This window comes from Sylvia atricapilla, chromosome 1 (assembly GCF_009819655.1).
Source record: "Sylvia atricapilla isolate bSylAtr1 chromosome 1, bSylAtr1.pri, whole genome shotgun sequence".
In the NCBI taxonomy this organism is placed as follows: domain Eukaryota; kingdom Metazoa; phylum Chordata; class Aves; order Passeriformes; family Sylviidae; genus Sylvia; species Sylvia atricapilla.
In genome coordinates this window covers 35682095-35698246 of record NC_089140.1, presented here as the reverse complement: position 1 = coordinate 35698246, position 16152 = coordinate 35682095, and the positions used below count along the sequence as shown (strand labels likewise).

The 16152-nt window shown below is 38.0% G+C and overlaps 1 protein-coding gene across 1 annotated transcript; it reads left to right on the top strand.

Moving 5' to 3' along the window:
- The first annotated feature begins 481 nt into the window (after nucleotides 1-481).
- Nucleotides 482-11943, top strand: DAZL (deleted in azoospermia like). The gene is made up of 11 exons (XM_066326341.1): nucleotides 482-1032; nucleotides 1423-1557; nucleotides 1866-1957; nucleotides 3311-3362; nucleotides 6458-6524; nucleotides 6850-6983; nucleotides 8279-8359; nucleotides 9137-9193; nucleotides 10267-10368; nucleotides 11100-11198; nucleotides 11848-11943. The coding sequence occupies exons 1-11, from the start codon at nucleotides 973-975 to the stop codon at nucleotides 11899-11901; spliced, it is 933 nt and encodes a 310-aa protein (XP_066182438.1). The 5' UTR covers nucleotides 482-972; the 3' UTR covers nucleotides 11902-11943.
- The last annotated feature ends 4209 nt before the right edge of the window (nucleotides 11944-16152 follow it).

The following is a 16152-nucleotide window of genomic DNA, read 5'->3' as shown; positions in this document are numbered from 1 at the left end:
GAGGCCGGAGAGAGGCCCGAGAAATCGCGGGCTTGTGTGGCCAAAAATAAAAGTGACGGTTTTTTCCTCTCCTGGATGAGCATGAAGATGAGTGATGTTTGTAAGACACTTGGGTGGGTAGGTAGCTGTTTGCTCCACCTGGCTCAACGATCGTCTTTTTTCACCTTTTCTTTTGCCCCAAGTCTATAACTAGTCTTCCGACTACCGTAGGGAGGACCTTATACCAGTTTCCCCCCATCAATTTAAACTTCATGCTTGCAAGAATATTAGAGAGCAAACAGATAAAATTAGTCTTTTGATGAGAGACGAAAAAAACCACCTGTTAATTCTGATAAGCTGAAAAACGGAATAAGCTCAAATATTTGTGAGATCTGGAAATTTGATTTCAAAGCTACTTCATGAGTTAAGACAAATTAGACTTCTCTTAGAGTAATTTTGAAGAGGTGGCTCACTTCAGTTTTCCTTTTTATAATTTTTTTTTTAATTTTTTTTTCTCTCGTTCTCAGACTTTTACCACTGCACTTTTGTCATGTCCATTTTAAGTTCTATGAAATACGTGTGTTAGTAAATCCCATTTTTGATGTTGCCCAGCTTCCCAGAATGCCTAAGCAGCCTGTTTATTCTCTCTTTCAGGTACCTAATGTGTGAGAGTGTTAAATAAGTTAATATTATTTGAAAATTTTGCATCATTAGTGTGAGACACGAGCACTGCACTTCCATGGCAGCCAAGGCCATGTGTGACAGATGTACCAGCAGTATCTGTGGTTAGTTACCATCTTCCTTGTGCTGTTCTGGTGCTTGCTGGGCGCCTCTGCTGAGAGCTGCTTCCTGTTTTAGGCCAGAGTACTTGCACAACAAAGTGAATACCATTTCTAGCTTGGTTCCCTGAAACATCCAGAAAGAAAGAAGTAGAAGCAACAGTTAGGTCAGCTTGAGGGTGCTGTGGAGTTGCCATCTCAGATTTCAGTTCAAATGCACTTTAGCTGGGTTTGCAGAATACAAAAACAACAGAGAACAAAAGCAGAATACCAGGTAGGTGAAAAACTGGGCACTTCATGTTAATCTTCCTGCCAGATTTTGTAGAGCCAGATTTTTGTATAATTTGAACTGACAAGTGTTAGGATTTCTTGTGCAAGAGGGGGTGCAGCTCTAAGAGAGATGAGGGCAAATCCTGGTAGTAGCAACATTGGTCGCAAAGCTTGATAGAGTCTGGCAGGGCTACTTAAAGTACTCTAGACTAAGTCTAGATTTAAATTTTTAAAACTTCTTGGCATAATTACTTCAGTTTTTTCCCCCAGTGAAAGGTCCATTTGTGCTATTGAAATTCCTTGTTCCGCTGTATCTATAAGAAGGTGCAGGCGTTCTAGTGTCTTAAAGTGTAATCTCGTTGACTAAAATAATATTTCTGTTTGAATTTTGTAGGCAGCACATGTGGAGACCCAGTGTTCAAGTGCCACGGAGGGCAGCGCGTATTCAGCAACAGTCAGTCAGGGCTATGTTTTACCAGAAGGAAAAATCATGCCAAACACAGTCTTCGTTGGTGGAATTGACATAAGGGTATATATACACTTGTAATTGTTTAAAATGGGTGTAGGATACATCAGTGGAAAATGAAATTTTGCTTCTGTTTTGGTGTGGATTTTTAACTTGTTTGTGGTGGTGGGCTCTTTCATTTTGTGTATGTTCATTTGCCAGTCTTGAAGGTATTGAAATGTCATGGGAGGATTCTGGAACATGTCTTTCAAAACTAACCTATAGTTCTTATGATAGTGGAAAAATGGGTTTAAAAATGGTACTGTCTGCTTTAAATCAGTTCTAAGTAGTTGAATGTGTTTGAAGATGTTTAAGACCTTGTTTTCTTTTAGATGAATGAAGCGGAAATTCGGAGTGTCTTTGAGCAGTATGGTACTGTGAAGGAGGTGAAGGTCATCACAGACAGAACTGGCGTCTCGAAGGGGTGGGTGGAATATGAGTAGTTGCTTTACTGCTTCTGTAGACAGTATTCTGTAATAGGTGATATGAGCAGACACTTAGCGACACACTTGATGCATTTAATACTAGCTGCAGCTTTCTGTTGTGGCGAGTTAACACTGAAACCAGTGAATGTATGCTGCCTGTAACTAAGTCTGTATAATCTTACAAAGAATAGCATGAATTTTCTGACTTCAGTCTCTCTGTTCAGGGAATTAAAGCTCACTGTCACTTAACCATTGAAAACAAAGCTTAACTTGTGTGATGCTTGCACAGCCAATTCTTTTGTAGGACTCTTCTGCTGGATAGAGGAGTTAATCTTCCTGAACTGTCCTCAGATGTTTAAGAGCATTAAGATGGTTCATGGCAGTGGGTCTGCCCTCTCCTGACACTTGGGAATAAGTTCTAGAGTAAAACAGCCCAAACTTGTTTGGGTGAAGAGTGAGACCAAGTATGTGAAGACTATTGAAACAAGGGAAATTCCCTTTGAATATATAGAAAAGTTCTGGATTACTGTGGTGAAACCTTTAAATAAGAAGATGAAGGACCTTACTCTGAGTTCTGGGGAAGCCATCCCAGTTTTGAGGTTATCCCTTCTTATGAGAAGGAAGATCATATCGTCTTGAGGCTCCTTCCAGCTCATTTTTTTTATATCCTATGCTTAGATCCTAGAATGTCACATCTTTTTCTTCAGCATATGTAGCAATGGAAGAGCTGGAAATAGAATTCATTTTCTCATATCCCTTGCTAGTCCTCGAAGTGAACCCTGCTGTGCAGTTAGCTAGTGTATTTTACGAGTATTAAAGATTATTTACCTAATTCCATTAACTGGACACAGTTGTTACTATCATGCTCTGAAATGATCTTAATTGTATAGACCAGATAAACTGGGGAGGCAGTGAAATAAATTGAAAAACCTCTTCAAGACTGGCTTCCCTCACTGGTGTTACTGTTCCTATAATGCCTGCATTCATCTGGACCTCTGTAGTAAATGCAAAATTTAAAGACGGGTCAGATCTTACCTTCTTTTTTTAACTTTTTGAGTTGCAAATACCAGGAGCAATACTTACTTTGAGTAGTTAAAATGGAAAAATAGCCTTTATTTCTGTTTCATATTACTCTAAAATCTGGCATTTAGTTTCTTTCGTCTGGCCCCATAGTAGATACTGCTATTTAGTAGTAAATAGATTTTTAGGCTGAATCATAAACTAATGTCCTAGTTGATAATTTTGATGTGCAATATGTTGTACCTGGCATGTTGTTAGCTGGTCTTGTTCAAAAGAATTTGGCTAACAATCAAATGAAACTGATTACTAAATAGTCTGTTCTTCTTTTTTAGGTATGGATTTGTGTCTTTCCTGGACAATGTGGATGTTCAAAAGATAGTTGAGGTAAGCTCTTTGTCCAGATTACTCGATGAAGTTGATGTATGAAGGCTACAGACAAGTTTTCAGAAGCCAAGTTACATACCCTGTAGAGTGCGTTAGGACACAAAGTCTAGGGCTGCCCAAAAAGTAAACTTTCTAAAATGCATACTGGTGGTAAAATCTTACTGTATTTGCTTAAGTAAGAAGCAAAATTGGTTTTCAGCTAATAAGTTTTTAACCTGGTATGGTCAAACATCTCATGTAATTTTATTTCTGATAGCTCTCATTTATTTATGTGCTTGAAAGCGTGGAGTGTGTTTGGTTGCTTGCTTTTTGTGGTGGATGATTGTCATAGAACCCTTGTGCTTATGGCAGAAGTGTGGACATTTATTTCTCCAATAAGGAGAAATAAATGTGGAAACACACTAGTGAAAAAATAACAGTATACTAATCAAGAAGGAATAGTGTAACAGTAATAGTGACTAGTTACAAAGTTGCTGAAATCTCCCGGACTCCCAGGGAACAAAGACAAAATGGTGTGTGGTTCCAAAGATAAGGAGAAAATGGTGACAGCTCTCCCCCTTCTTAACTCTTGATTGATGGATGCAGCTGGCACTCTCCAGCAGCTGGTACTTGGTCAAGGGCTGGAACTCTCAGAAGGATTTGCCTTCCTTGGCAGCAAAAGCCAGGCAAGGCCAGGCAGTTGGGCTGGTGCAGCTCTGCCTTCACTGCTGCAGGGCTCCCCCATGGTGGCTGCAGACAGGCAGTTGCAGAATTTACATTGAGATGCAAGAGAGGAACAAAAGAGAGGGGAAAAAACCTGAAAGCATGCTTCTTTTTTCTAGCTCCAGGGTCTTAAGAGACAGCAACAATTTCAGGCACAGATAGATGAAATACAATAACATTTTGGGTTACCTAGGGCATAGGAGTAACAGTATCCTGGAAGACAGTATTAGTCCTATACTAATGTCTCAGTAGTTAAAATACATTTCTCTAGCAGTATTTGTGCATTTGGATACTATCTGGAGTGCAAGTATTTTTCAAGCTTCCTAGATTGTGCTGCAGTTGTTCCTTTGTCATTATATAGTTTTCCTGTAGATAACACAGGAGATGAAGGGGTGGAACTGTTACAGCCCTTCTGATCTTGGGAGTTTGATATCAGAGAAGTTTTAAATTTCAGTGCTTATAACCAAATCAGTTACTTGGTTCTGATAGACTTGAAGAGGTCACAAACCACTGACAAAGCTTTTATTTTCCCTCTTTCTCTCCACATTGGATACAGTAACTGTGAAAATAACATGTATTGAAGTACTTGCCTCTTTGAAGTCTTTGCCTCAGAAAACTCCTACCTCTCTGGAGGATGAACAGCCTCTCATTTGCTTCTGAAGCTCTTAGATAGGGAAGTAGATCAGAAAGACAAAACCAGATGGATGTGCCAGGCACAAATGTAGTGTTGTGTGATGTGCAGATGTGTTTACTGGCCATCCAGCTTCATAAGTGGGAAGAGAACATGTTTGAATAAAGTGGAGGGTAGTGAAACCCCTCCAGTGGGAGATCCTTGATTCTCACCAAAGGATTTTAAAAGCTTGCTGTTACTTGATGGTATGATGACAGAAAATACAGTGACTGCTGTACTGAGCAGCAGACTTCATCTGAGAACTCCTTTTTCTTTTTACTATGGATTACATTTATTATTCTCCATCAGTGTGGAATGCTTGCTCTGAGGTAACAATTTCAGTGGAGTAGCACTGACATTTGAGCCATGTACATTGTTGATTTTCTGTGTGTGCTTCTTGAAAACTGAAGCCTGCAGTGTTCCTTTATTAACGTAGTACTCACTGAAGTGAGTTTGTGTACCAGAGGTCTTGGAAGGCCCAGAGGCATATGGTGGATTTTCAGTGCACACTTCAGGTCTGCAGGCAGTAAAAATGTCTGCCACGTTAGGAAGAAGCATGTTCAAATAAAAATAATCTTACAAAACTTGTTGACTTTTGGAGAGGATGGAAGGAAGAAATTAATGTGGGTGTTGTAGAGCTTAAATTATAAACAGAAGTTAACTGCACTAAATCACTTCAGACCATATCTGCACTTAATGGCCCCAGCATTTTCTGTAAATAAAACATGATGGAGCCTCTCTGTAGCTAAAATTCTCTGTAGCCTTGTTCAGCCTGATGGTGTTTTTCTTTTGCTTTAAATCTGTAACTGCACTCTGGTCCATCGTAGATCTATTTGCAGTTCAGAATGGAAAGGTGTCTTGTGTTTGGAGGGGGAGGCCGTCTCTCAGGAGTTCTCATTGTTGAGGTGGAAAAGGTAGTTGTGTGATTTTGGGCACAATAGGATTCCAGAATTAATTAAATGCCCAGAGTCAACCAAGACACCTTCCCCAGGTAAAAAAATCAAAAAATATCCACCTGTCAAACTATTCAGGTTATTGCACCATTTTTCACCCCCATATATCTCTTGAATCATCTTTTCATACTGACAGAAATTAGAATGAGCAAGTTCTTTTTATTGTTATAAGTTTACCTCTTTTACAGGCGACAATACAGTTCCTGTTGTTTGTTCAAAGCACTTCCTTTAGTAGAAATGGGAGAAAATTGCAAAACCACGCATTTTCTTCTGAAGCAGGCACTCCCATAGAGTTGCATGTGAGAGAGAATCTAGGCAGATTCTCTGCATACAATACTGACTTTAATGCTTGGTACTAGAATAGTGCTAATGGGGCTAAACAAAAAGTCTTTCACTAGAAACCTGATGTGTCTAGAAAGCTGTGGTCGCTCTCCATTCATACTCTCACTGAGGCAAGAATACTTAAACCTCTGTGGACAGAACTGCGGGGCTGATGGTCACTGATACATAGTTGCAAAATCGAGCAGTACATGTTGCTATTACAGCAAGTGCTACATAATTTTGGAGGGTCCCAGGCAGATAGCTGAGTTGGGTGCTTCAGGAAATCTGAGGTAAAAGGAATATGGTGTTGAGAGAGGAGACTTGAGGCTGTTGAGTCTTTATGAGAGTTGATGTACTGTGGTGTAGAAAGCAGAGTCCGGTCTCTTTAAAATCCCACAAACCTCTCACCTTGCTGATTCCCAGCTTACGGAGAATAACCTGTCTTTCAGTCACAGATCAACTTCCATGGTAAAAAGCTGAAACTGGGGCCAGCCATCAGAAAACAACAAAACCTAAGTAAGTACCTTTTAATAAATTTGTTAATATCGCAAATATTATAAGTGTTTTTTTTTCTTAATTATACATCATTATCCTTGGAAATACTTTTTATCTGATGCAATGTTTATATTTCAGTTAAACTTTGGTTCTGACTTCTATGGTCTCACTTGTGTGATGTTCTAATAAGAGTGAAGTTGGTAGCACAATACAACATAGTTAATATTGAGAGTTACATTTAAGAGTGAAAACCCTTAGGGTTTTTTTTTTCCAGCTTAAATTCAGATTCCTGATAAAATACATGTAGTTATGTCTTAATGCTATTCTTTGTCTGTTTTGAAACTAGATTCCTGTGTCCAACCCAGACAAATAGTTCTTGGTCCTCCTCCACCACAGTTCCAGAGTGTATGGGGCGGTCAGAGTATGGAGACATACGTGCAGCCTCCACCTGTCATGAACCCTGTAACCCCCTATGTTCAGGTAAGGCTGCTTCTGACACTGATTTTGAATCATAATTAAGTATTTTTTTGAAGGTGCAAGCATGTACAACTTTCAGAGTATGTATTGAGATTCCAGTCTGATCTTACCTGCCCGTTTTCATATTGCCTTCCCCAGTAAGAAGCACCCAACTTCAGACCACTTCAAAGGAATGCCAGCAACCTTGATGTTAAACAAGAAGGAGATACCCTTTAAGAATGAGAACTATTGAAGGTGGAAGGAAGATTGAGTTATTATTGTCTGTCATAGATGCAGTTCACAAATGAAACGTATCCAGATATTTAATATGTTGCTGTCCTGCTTCAGAATAAACTACAAAATTTAGAATGTATTTTTGTAAACTAAGAGTGGGATCAGAAGTTCTCAGGTGCTTTTCTCCTAGCTAAACATATCCTTGGTTTTAAACTGCTGTTGTGTTACAAGAACACAGTGTTACAACATCTGCTGTTAATAGTTGTGCCCAGCACAGTATTGCCTGCAGTACATCACCGTACTGGTACTTCAGATGAGCATTCCTACTGAGGTTGTGGGTACAGTGCTTCTGGCCTGGATGAGTCCTGTGCTGTTGGTGAAACAGATCAGGCTCTCTTTCTGCATTAGCCTCTGTGATGGGGCAGTAATGACTACAAACTCATCCTGTTTCGTATGTCTTAAGCAAAGAGGAAGAACAAGCTTGGAGAAATACTTTCTTGCAAGGCAGAGAGCTTGATAATAGTATTCTTGCTGATTCTGTGCAAGTTTATTAATTTAAGAGGATTAATTCTCTTAAATGTTAGAATTTACCTTTAACTATTCTCTGATTAATCTGAGAAGGTTCCAGGTAAACAGTGTCAGAGTACTTACAGGAAAGAAATACTAGGAAATAATTTTAATTGGAGTACTTAGCTTCCTTTGTTTCCTAGAGTCTAATCCTTTGGACTGTTGTACTCCATTATTTCATAGTAGTCTGTTTCAGATCTATTTCTTAAGGTTTATAGCATGACTTGCACTTCTGAAATTACTTAAAAGATCAGTTACAAGCAGATATGGGATTTTTTTGGTGTATAAGACACTTGGAATCTCACTTTGTAGACATTATTAGTGCCTGAAGTGCTGAAGCAAGCCCCATGGGAAATCTAAGGGTTGCTTTTAAATAGAGAGCCTAGTCTGCACAGGAATTGAAATAACAGTGTAACTTCTAAAAATGTGCTCCTGGCTAATACCTCTACAAATATCATACTTGTAGCTTTCTTCAAACTCGAGTTTTTTTTTTTTTTAAAAAAAACCTTTATTTGCAGCCCTATCCATACAGTTCATCACCAGCTGTTCTGGTAAAGCAGCAAGTTCCCATAGGATATCAACCGGCTTACAACTATCAGGTATGTAAAGTTTTAGTAGAAGCAGAAAGGCTGCTTGGATACCTGACAAAACTGGAATGAACTATTAACTGGAGTCTGATTTTTCTGTGCTTCTCATTCCCTGAAATTTATTTTCTTTCAGTTCTTCACAGCTACTAAAGCAAAAACAAAATAGTGATGAAAACTGTTGAGTTACTTACCATACTCTTTTCTTTTTATAGTTTCATTATTTCTTCAGTATAGACCAATAGAACAACTTTCAAATTAGAAACAAGTACATGAGTTTGTAGGACATGTGAGAGGGAGCTTTGCTTTTATTTGTACGTGCTGTAGTGTGGGATGTTAGGTACTTAGCATCAGAATATTACCAGTTAATACAACAATTAATGTATATAGGAGAGGATGTGCTCTTGGACTATAAAAAAGGTCAGAGAAGGTGTTTAGCTGATAGTGGGATTTGAGCTCACAAGTGAAATGTGTGGCTAAGTCCTGTTACTGATGCTAAACTAGGAGTAACTGGAAGCAGCTAGAGGCTTTTGAGGTTTGTTTTCAATGTAGGTACTTTGGTTTCCCTTATTTCACAAATATTTAGAAATGTTTTAATTTTTTTTAACTTGGAGTGAGGCGATACCTTCTTTTATTCAACTGTCTTGCTGGACCTAAGACTGTGTATTAAGTAACTGTTTTGTGAAAAATTCAGACATGAAATGCTATAAACAGTGGTTCCTACAGAGCAGTTACTTGTCTGTGTTGGATATGAATGAATAAAAGGTGGTTCTTGTCCAATTTTTGTTTAAGGCTCAACCACAGTGGCTTGCTGGGGAGCAGAGAAATTATGTGATACCTCAAACTCCGGTAAGCCTACAAAGTTAGACTTCTGAAACGGTCTTTGCATATAGCGCATTGTCTTTACAGCTTGATACTTAAAAAAAATCTGTTGTCTGGATCTGTGTAATCTGGTCTACAAAAATATGTAATTGCTGAGGAGAGTATGTAGTTCAGAATTTCTACTGATGTGGTGGTTTTTTGAGTTACCTGTGAGAACAGATCTGCTTGTTTTTTGACGTTATTCTACATGTTCTAGTCACAGAACTCTTGAATTTTAACCAAAATGGTGTTAGTTTTTCAGGAAAAGTTGAAGGAAAAATAAGTTGACCTGATGTACAGGTTTTGGGATTTTTTTTTTGTTTGTTTTTAAAATTTAAAAAGCCTCCATGTTCTTTGCAAATACTGATGGATTGTTTGGCTCCTTTCAACAGGTTTTAAAAATTTTCTCAGGCTGCTACAGACTGTAGATGGTGCTGCTGGCCTCTAAAAAAAATTCCTTGCTTTGTGACTTAATGCGAGTAACCTTTCCATGAGAATGTCAAACGAGTACAGAGTATTTTTTCCCCTATGTCAGAATTTAAACTTGCCCTCTGGGCTTTTTTGTGTTCCTAAGTTATATTTACTGCAGTTTTGATTAGTTGTTTAAAAGCTGTAATATATAATTTTATTCTGAATGGTGTTATTTTCCTGAATATCAGAAGTCATCAAAATATTGATTACATGATTGCCTTTAAATAGTTTTTTTAATGACATTGTCTGTGATATAGCCATAGTGGATCACTTTATAATTCAATGGTAGCAGGTCAAACTGTTTTTCAAGTAGGTCTGCATAGAGATTTCACTGTTAAATGTTACAAGCTTGATTATAGGAGCAGACAGCTTCTGAAACTGTCTCAATTAAGCAACTCTAAGTATCATTCTTAACTGTCTTAATAAAATAGGTTGTGACACAGTACTTCCCCCACTCATGAAACTTATCAAAACTGTGAAGATAAAGTTGGCACAGTTTATAGATAGATGGGGGTCATATCTTTGTGCACCTTAACTGTGCATGTTTTCTCAGTGTTACTGCAACATTGTAATACTTAAAAATTCTACAGGTGTATAGTTCAGTAAGCTATCAGGGTGCTGAGGATCCAGGATTTTTACACATTGAATGTGCTGTTCCAGAGACCACACAGTTGCCTAACATCCCGCAAAAGGTAAGTGCTTGCTTAAAACTTATATGTTCTTTATCACAGTTGCCATTCCAGAAATTTGCACATGAGGGTTATTTAGCTTTGTCAAGGGCCTCAGACAGGTATCCTAGAAATCTACGTTATAGTTGCTGCTTTCAGCCAGTTGTTAAGTCCCATGTATCTGATTTCTGTGTATAACTTCAGAAGTCTCACATTTCCTTGAAACTGTTAGTGCTTGTTTGCAATGCTGAGGGCTGGATGAAGTGTGTGTTCTACTGACAAGACTTGGCCTAATCTGTGGAAATCCCAGGAAAAATTACTGGTACTACCAAAGCAGATTTGATAGCAGTGCCTGCTATCTTAGGTAGATTTATTTTAAGCTTCAGATATCCGAGTTGGTAACTTTATCCCTTTCTCACTCTTCTGTGGAAGGTGGCCCCAGTTTAGCAAACAGTTGGCTCTGAATTCAGTTTCTTAAAGCAGAAATTTCATTTCTCAGCTGTCAGCCTAATCCACAAGAGAACTGGCATGTCACTGATTAGAATTGTTATGCTGTAGCACTGAAGTGGGATAATGAGTTACTAATATTAAAATGTTATGGGGGGAGAAAAGAAAAATTACAGATGCCTCAGGGCACACAAGACAGTTGAGGAATCCTGATTGCAAAGTAAACCCTGTGACACGCTGGCATTGCTAGCTAGTAATGTGCCCTCACTGAGAAAATCAATATTGATATACCTATAACTGTATTTCAGAAGTCTGTGGACAGGGGCATGCAAACAGTATTATCCTGTCTGTCTAATCCTGAGAACCAGCTGTCAAATGACTTTGTATCACAAGACAACAATGTAAAGGTATGTAGTGAAAACAAAATGACATCCCTGAAATGTAGCTGGCCTTCCATGTGTTCACCTACAGGATACCATAAAGATGAAGGGGTTCATATCTGTGAATGCCACTTGAAATTTCTCTTCCTTGTACATCCTCTGAGATGTATGGGTTTGGCTCTCAGTTGTTAAATGGTGGAAAGAAGTGCTGCAATTGGATTCAGTGGGTTTAATCAGGACAGCATAAATATTGGTGAACAGTCAACCAAGGAACAATTAGAGCATAAGTCTGGCTAGTCATATCTTGGTGGCATGGCTGAAAGCAGCAGATTACTCCCTAGTTTGGACAGAGGATGTTGAGTTTAAACCTTTATAGTCTGTACAGTGAAGTAGCTAGTGTGGATGGTGGCTATTGTGCTTTTGCTCTGCTTTAACCAATTAATTGTAGTCCAGGTTGGTAGCTGGTTGTCATTTTTTTTTCCGTATGTGTTCAGTCTTTGTAGATTTGCAATTTCTGATTACATCCCAAGTTGTGTAATTTCAGGTTGGTAATTTCGAAGACCTTGTTTCCTTTTTGTAAAAGGAAAAATATGTGAACTAGTTTTCATGAAACTTTGGTTTCCTTATTTTGATTAACTGAATTTTTTTTCTTGTCCTCTCTTCTATCCCATCCCAGGAGAGTAAGACATACCACTTGAGAAAAGGAAGGACGGTACACAAAAACATTTGATCAACAAAGACTTCGAAGTATCTAAATTAATTAACTAGATGGTACTACAGTTAGTAATACAGAGTGTAATATTTCTCAGAGTTACTTAAAGTTATGTTTGTGCTTGTGTTCTACCTATTTTGATACTGTTGTTGTTGCTGGAGTAGTTTAAAGTTTGGAGTTGTAAGAGTTGACAAACTTCAGTGTTACTGTTTGTGTGCTTCTCCTGGTAACTATCTGGAATGTTTGAGAGTTTATATGTTTGCTGTATGTGGATTTTTCTCTGAGCTTTAAGGTACAGTTTGCATATTACACACAGTTTTTCATTAACTACCATTTGACTCATATTGACCAGTGAACGCCTGCAGTTTAAAAATTGAAGTAGTTATTTGCCCAAGAAAATGTGTTGTAAGACTGAATTTTTAAATCATTGCAAAAGATGAGAAGCTGTAACTGAACTGAAGCCCTGTAAGTCCTGGTTGCCTTTAGATGACATAATCAATGTGATTATGGTCATTGATGACAGTCTATGTACCTGCAGTCTTAAGCATCACTACTATTTTTGGGTAAGTAATGAAGAGAATCTTAAAATTCCTGTATGTAACTTAAAATGTAAGATTGTTATCTGTATTGGACAGTCAGCCAATACAAGATTTTTTTTACTTCACAAATCTTAGCAATATCTGTATTTTAAACTTCTGAGAAAATACTGCACTTCAATAAGCTTTTGTTATGTGATGCAAACTGTCAATCAAAGAATATGTGTGTGACTTTTATATAAATCATGTAGATTTTAGGTGTGTATTGTGAAACAGTGAAATAAATTTTTACTTTGCTTTAGTTTCCTAAATTTCTGGTGCGACAAATCTAAATAATAACTTGTTAAAGCAGTAAAAAACTTACTACTCTGTGAGATTTCCAGGTATTATAAATCTTTAGTAGCAAACCTTCATTTTGGGTAGATACTAGCTGAAGTTTCAAACAAGTAGAATTGAGAAAACAGAACAGTCTGTGGGTCCTAGTTTGCTTTTTTCTCCTACTTGAACACCTCAGTCTCTCCAGACAATAAACTAAAACTATGCCTCTCTTGTTAAGGTTGTGTATATGAGGCTGTCTACGACTGCATGTTCAGCTTCAGATTTCCAGAAGGTTTAGAGATAGTCTTTGCCTAGCCATTACTATCTTAGTCAGAAATGTGTTAGTGAAATATCTAGAAGGGAACTGGATATGTAAGAGAATATGACTAGAGAAATGTCCAAGGACTGCTTCTCAGGAGTGTTCAGGATAAAACTTTATTGAAAGAGGGCGAAGAGAATTAAATTATGATTATGCAGCTTTATACCAATGTTCTGATAGCATAAATTAGCCTGGTAAAAGCAAAGCCCATACCAGTTTCTCTACTCACTGTTTCATCTTACTGAAAATAGTATTGAGTGTTCCCATGATACTGATTTGCCGTGCTTTTTTCAGACTGCTGTTTTAAAGGTAGTGGCTTGATTGTGCTTCTGTGTTAGCTGGTTTTTTGTAAGGGCTTTTCTGATATTGAATCAGGACCCTGTCCTTTCCAACTTTCAGTATCTAAACAGCCTGCATGTGCTTTCAAAGCTGTGCTGTCAGTTTATTGATAAATGCAGATTTATTTTTGGCTTGATGTTTTAGGTTGGCTAGGTTGCCCCAGGCCTTACCTGAGGTTTTCTGCTGTAGTTCTAAGAAAAATACAAAGGGCCCTGTGCATAGCTGTCTCATTGAAGAGTCCCAAAATCAAAAGAAGGGATTAAACCAGAAGATGCCTACACCGGGTGCATGTTTTCTCTTTATTTGACCGAGTGTTATGCACAGGAGCTTCTGGTGAGCAAGCTGATTGTATACTGCATTTGAAAGGGGTGTACTCTGTTCTTACAGGCATACTGAGAGGTTTTATCACAGGGGAATAGCCAAGGCCTTATGAGCACCATTTATTTTTTCTTCCATTTGATGATGTGGTGATGGTTCTGCTAGCTGCTTACCTGTAGAGAATTGATTTTTTTTCTTTAGTTGTAACTAAACCCGTGCATTTTTAATGTTCTTTTGAAATATTCTCTGACATAAAGCATAACACAGAACCAATAGGTAAATCTTTACTGTGGCATTCAGAATGTTGAAACATCTGTTTAATATTGCTGTGACTGAAGCAAAGTCAGCAAAAATATTGCTGACTTTCCAAAGTCAGTGCATGGTTGGAGCATTCTGCAAGTTTGTTCCCCTTGTATTCTCGAATCAAGTGGACCACGGTAACTGAACTTGCAGGAGTAGTGAGTTCTTGTGCATCTGCATTTGCTTGCACACAGTATAGACTATTTAGAGAGACGCAAAAGTTTTGGGTGTACTTAAATATTAAGACAACTCTTTCTCAAAAGAAACAATTGCTTATACAAGGTAGAAAAATACAATGCTTGCATTTAATTGGTATTGTAGAGGTATGACACTTGGTTTGTTTTATGATTGTTGCCTGAAGTACCCTAGTTTGCTGTTTGATTGCCTTTTCATATCTTTTTACACACTTTGCCACCTGACAGAATAATTCTTGGAATGAGACAGCCAGACAGATGGTATTCTTGGATCTCTATTAGAATGATTATCTGGCACAGACACTAATTCCCTGTCAAAATGGAAATATTTTTTTTCCTTCTAGGTATTTGTGTGCTAAACCAAGTTGCTAAACTATCTTAATCTGAAAGTGATGTGATCCTTTTTTGCTACAAAGAAACAAAAGTATTTTCCCTTTTGTATTTCACGGGGTTTTCTTTTTTATACCTTACTGAAAGAGATTTTTCAAGTCCTCTCACAGGAGGACTATACACAGGAGGAATATACACTCTATATTCCTTGCAGGAATGCCTTTTTAGATCAGTATTTTAGAGGAGATGTATAATTTAAGAGCTTTAATGTCTGCCACTTTTGGTGTTGCTAAGAAAAAATTTAAAAAAAAGGGATCTCAAGCTATTAAGAAAACTGAGGTTTCTTCAGATAGACTACAGGTCTCAAAAATCCTTAAGTAGCTTTACAACCCAGATGGATTCTTACTTCCTACATTATCATTTCTGCTTTAAAATTTAGGCTGAGCATTGGGAGACACTCTCATACTGTAACTTCTTTTAAAGTAAATGGCCCCAGCTGAGTTAAAAAAGGTCTTTGTATTGTCCCAGTGACTGTTCAAGCTTCAGCTTTGGTGAATAAATGTAAAGGGTTGGTTGGTTTGTGGTGATTTGTGTTTGGTGGGAGGTTTTTGTTTTGGGTATTGGGGTTTTTTTCCCAGTAGTGCGAACTTCTGTGTAGTGGGTGCTCAAGAGAAACATGAAAAACTTTTTCTACTCCTTTACCTTAAGGTTGTGAGACTGTAGAAAGTACAGAAGTGAGGGCAGGATTTATATATAAAAACATGTTGCCATAGAATATTTATGCTGCTAGTCCAAAAGCAATTACTGTATGGATAGTTTTTCTGATTTTAATTATCTCAAATTGTTTTTATTTATGTAGTAAAATAAAGACGCATGCTGTAGTGAATGCATTGCTGAGGTAGTGGGATATTTGAAGTACTGCTTATAAGACAGTGCTGATGTGTCAGCAGTACCCCTTCTCAGGGTTTGTATATCATGCCCTTTAAGCTTCTGTTCCCCTTTTACTGTAAGCAGGTATCCAAATTTCAGGGTATTGTTTAAACTACTTGATGTTTATACTAGATGATCTTTAAAGATCCTTTCCAACCCAAACTGCTCTATGATTCTGTCAAGGAGTCTGCTTCCCCTACCCACTCAGGATCACTCTGGATTTAACCTCCTTAGGCTGTCTTTAGTTCAGAAGAATGTTTTGCTGCGTGGTGCTTTTTTTTGTCTAGACCAAACCTAAACAAATTTCTTCTCCACCATTATTTTGTGCTTGTTCTTCAATGCATGAGTGTTCAAGGAACTTTTAAAACTTCTTGTAAAGACTTCCTAGAACAACTTAGAATTAAACCCACAAACTGAAATAGAGGTTGTCTTTTTTTCCTGGGAGAGAATTTGTGCTTAGAACTATAAATTAATTTGTGGTTAATTTCATAGGATGGCTTGGAAGGGACCTCTATGAGTCATCTAGTGAACCTCCCTGAAGCAAGCAGGGATATATTCAGTTGGCTCAAGTAATTCAAAGCCCTTTCCACTGACCATAAATATTCCTGGGGTGGGCCATCACCACTCTGGGCAACCTGTTCTGGTGTCTCACAGACCTCGTAGAAGAAACTGTCTTCACTGGGTC